The 4,414-nt window shown below is 31.2% G+C and overlaps 1 protein-coding gene across 1 annotated transcript in view; it reads right to left on the bottom strand.

Moving 5' to 3' along the window:
- PPIG (peptidylprolyl isomerase G) overlaps nt 1-4,414 on the bottom strand; it is a 56,448-nt gene that overhangs the window by 31,386 nt on the left and 20,648 nt on the right. Inside the window, exons 4-6 of the mRNA XM_019656793.1 lie at nt 2,714-2,799; nt 1,807-1,889; nt 1,576-1,715 (exon numbers count right to left, since the gene is read on the bottom strand). Coding sequence (XP_019512338.1) covers nt 1,576-1,715; nt 1,807-1,889; nt 2,714-2,799 — 309 coding nt within the window. The remainder of the gene's footprint in view (nt 1-1,575; nt 1,716-1,806; nt 1,890-2,713; nt 2,800-4,414) is intronic.

Raw genomic sequence — 4,414 nt, 5'->3', positions numbered from 1 at the left:
AAACCACACAGCAGTCTTAACTTTTATAAGCAGAGAACAGATCCTAACACAAGAGACTTTAAAGATTACAAAATGCAAGGAAAAAAAGTAGTTGAGAACAGAAGATGATTTCCTAGATGATGTGGGAAGAAATAAACCCTTACTAAAATATTTCAATTGTATAACAGCACTCTGAAGAATTAAACATCAGTAGGTTCAGGGTCTAAAATTTGAAAACATTAATACAGATTGCTTTTTAGTGTTTGTTTGTTTTTTAATGTAGAAGGTATATAAATAATTACCATATTCTATACCTGAAACTTTATATAATATTGTGTTATCAACTATAATTGCAAATAAAAAAAATTTTTTTAATGTAAGATCCTCAACACCTCATTCTTTACTGTATCTTCATGAACACAAGACATGCATTACACGTACAGTTTGTAAATAAGGATAGCCAGACTCATGAACACCAAGAAGTTATATAAACATTCCCATTATGAGCTGCAGCATATTCCTGCAATGACTTATGAGGAACATATTTGATATGACACAGAAGAAAATCATTAGAATAAAAATGGAATGCAGAGACAGAAAATTAAACATAAGCTTTCTCTATGACCATCTTGGGTCTTTTTAAATTAAAACAAAACAAAATGTGCATACTTCTAAATGTTATAGAGCAAATCAGTATGCCTCAAACTTGAGAATACAATGTTTTACTTAGGGCAATTCTGAAAGGAATGTTAAAGAGTTTAATGAATTAGCAACACATAGCAGAAAGCATTCTAGATCTGGAGCCAGCAAACTTGGGTTTGAGGCCTAGTTCCCTGATGTGGTAAATATATCTCCATCTGTAGAATAGGGGAAATAACATTATAGGGTTATTGTGAGGATCAGTTAAGATTATAGATGACGCTTACCTTTGTTAACCATGAAAAACTAAGTACTGATATTATTGGTCCCTAGACTAGGAAGAATACAAAGAGAATCAGTTTATTGCTTTCTAAATAGGTTTGAAAGTAATCTCATCCTATTACTTTTGAGTGTCAGACCCAGTACCTGTAATAAATGGTAGCAGTTACACATTTCATATACAATATAGACAAATATTTACTTAAAAGAAAGCTCTTACCATTTCAGATAATATCATGTTAATAAAGTTAACTTCAAATGTCTGGTCTAAAAAAATGAAGTTTCTCAACCATGCCAGATGCTTCTGAATCTAAGCAGTGTATCAAGGGGAAATAATTTACTCCCCTAAAGTTTCTTAGTCTATGGTATTTTCTTCTACTGCCATCTTCTTTCTTCTATTGTCATCTTATTATCCATGCTATTTGGACAACTACAGTTTTTAAAAAAACCCAAAAAACAAAGTGGTAGCAGGACAAATTACAGCAAATTAATAACAAGAAAGTTAAGTGGTTCTGTGGTAAATGAACATAGTATAAAGATAAAACACACAAAAATGTATTAAAAATATAAAAACCTTACATTTATTTTCACTTTAGTGTGACTATCATGTCAACTATTTAGAAAGTCTCTGCGCTTGTTTTACATGCATAAGAATTATCAGAAATATGTAATTCTTACCTTTAGATTTGGGAATCAGCTCTCCACAACTGAGTATCCGCACCTCAGCAAATGGTTTGCTAGCTGCATCTGTTTTCTGGTTTTCTATCTCTCTCACAACTTCTTGACCAGAAATCACTTGCCCAAAAACAACATGATGCCTAAGGAGTCAAGTAAAGCTGATTAAATAAAAGCTCCTTATTTTAATATTAATTTAAAGTAGGTTATAAAATAAATTAAAATAATCTTTACCCATCTAAATGAGGAGTTGGTTTCGTTGTTCTTTTGGAAATCATCAGATAGAAGAATAAAAACAAAGTCAGAGAAAAACAAAGTTAGCATCTCTAAAAAGGAAAAGAAAATAACTGCATTGGAAACAAAGTTGCAAACGAAATCATATATATTGAACATAATAGAATCTTATTACATTAACTTTAAGTAAAAGAATGTAAGACGCTTCCCACAAAATGGATTTTCAACAACTTGTTCTGATTATAAAAGTAATATCTATAAAATTTTCAAAAACTTGTTCTGATTATAAAAGTAATATCTATACATTGTTGAAAACTGACACGTAATTGAAGTTGACATTTTGGTGTTATTTCTATCTATCTGCCATCTGTTTCTTGAACGTGACTTGGTTCTTACTGAATATTCATGGTTGTATAATGTTCTATATGAACATACCATAATTTATCAAACTATTTCACCAGTTTTCAATCTTAACATTTTAAACAGTTAAAGTACAGATCATATTCTGATGGCCCTATTTTCTTTTGCAAATGATCCATATAGTGTTTAAAAGTTTTAAAATTAGCTTCCAATATTTAAAATTCTGGATACTTTTACATAAAAATCCAGATTTCAGACCTTTTGGAAACCTGGAAGATGTGACACCTGGCACATGACACATTGGTCAGGCTGAGAATCCGTCTTCTTCAATACAGGATTAACAATTTAGTTTCTTGTCCCAGCAGGCTTTACTTGCTTATATTGGTTGCCTAACTTAGACCTATAGACCTTTGTGTTTGTTAACCCTGACATAAATTTCACGTTGAAGAAAAAGACCTTGATTAAAACTTTGGACAAAACTCAAAAGAAGCAAAAAGTCTTTTTTTGCAAATTAAGTAATTTTTAAAACTCCTTTCTTTCTCCATACCAGCCTTAAAGCTTTGTAGTTAAGAAGGCTGATACCTGAGTAGCTAGCTACTAGAAAATACTGGTACCATAGAATGAAGATGGGCACTGCATAAAATTTATTATTTTAAAAAGATTCTTATCAAAAAGACTTTAACCTTTGGCTAAAGCTACACAATACTACTAAAAAACATTCTAACACATACATATATTTTTAAAACTTCACCTTCCTTTTAAAACTAAACCTATTATTATTTTCACAGTATTAAAAGCTATGCTCACTTGAACTTGCATAAAACCACCTAGGCATGTAAAAACCTAGGTGTTCACCATATATGTATTTATATTACATTATTATATTCAGTGTATATACATCAACTATATATATATATATATATATATATATAAATTATATATATAATTTGCATCCAGATACAGTCAATGCTCACTTCACAGATTCCATATCTGCAAGTTTATTTGCTCGCTAGAATTTGTAACCCCTAAAGCAATACTTGCAGTGCTTTCACGGTCATTTTCAGATTGGTGAAAAAATGTGTTGATGAGGATATGGAAAAATGGAAACTCTTGTACAGTGCAGGTGGATAGGTAAAATGACAAAACCTCTGTGGAAAACAGTTTGGTCAGCTCCTCAAAGAGCTAACCATAAATTATCATATGAACCAACAATTCAACTCCTAGGTATATATCCAAAAGAACTGAAAACAGGGACTCAAACAAATATGTGTATGCCAATGTTCTTTGTAGCATTACTCACAATAGCCAAAAGGTGAAACCAACCAAAATGTCTACCAACAGATGAATGTAGATAAACAAAATGTGGTATAATGAAGTGATAGCCATAAAAAGGAATGAAGCTTTGATACATGCAATAACATGAATAAACCTTGAAGACATGGTAAGTGAAATAAGCCAGACACAAAAAGACAAATATTGTATGATTCCACTAGAATAAGCAAATTCACAGTGTCAAAGTAGAACAGAGGTTACCAGGGGTTGGGGAAAAGAAAAAGGTTAGTCTTTGAATGATGAAATGGTTTGGGAAATAGTGGTGATAATTACAAAGCACTTTAAATACCAGGGATGCCAAAAAAATGTATACACATGACTTGTATTCACCTTTTGTTATCGGTATATATTGAGTATTGAAAAAACAATTTTAATAGTTTTTTCCTTTCCTAAAATATGTATACATGTTTGGGGCACCCTTTGTATATTTAATACCACTGAATTGTACTCTTACAAATGGTGAAAGTGGCCCATTTTATACATGTTACCAAGATAAAAACATTTTTTTAAAGATTAAAAATTGAAGTTGTTTCCTTTAAAGAAAAAACAATAGAGCACAGAAGAAGTAGAGAAGGGTTATTTAGAAACGGAAAGAGGTAAGGGAAAATGAACACTTAGAGAGGAAAGATTCACGGAATATACCTGAAAGAGTATATGAATTTAACATAGGGGTTTTAGTTGGCACAGGAAAGATTTTAAAGAAAAATTAATAATAATAGTGTTAAGGATCTGGTGAAATCAGCACTTACTGCTGATACTAAACTATACTTCCTTTTGAAAGTCAATGCAGCAATATATTTGGAAAGGTTTGAAAATATATGAACACTTCACTAAGTAAACTTCTAGCAACTTATATAAAATAATTAAAATGCATCAAATAGGGCCGGCCGAGTGGCGCGATGGTTAAGAACTCGCT

Source organism: Hipposideros armiger, unplaced genomic scaffold (genome assembly GCF_001890085.2).
Source record: "Hipposideros armiger isolate ML-2016 unplaced genomic scaffold, ASM189008v1 scaffold_266, whole genome shotgun sequence".
Lineage (NCBI taxonomy): Eukaryota > Metazoa > Chordata > Mammalia > Chiroptera > Hipposideridae > Hipposideros > Hipposideros armiger.
Note: the sequence above shows the minus strand (reverse complement) of the source record. Positions and strands in the feature narration are given on the sequence as shown.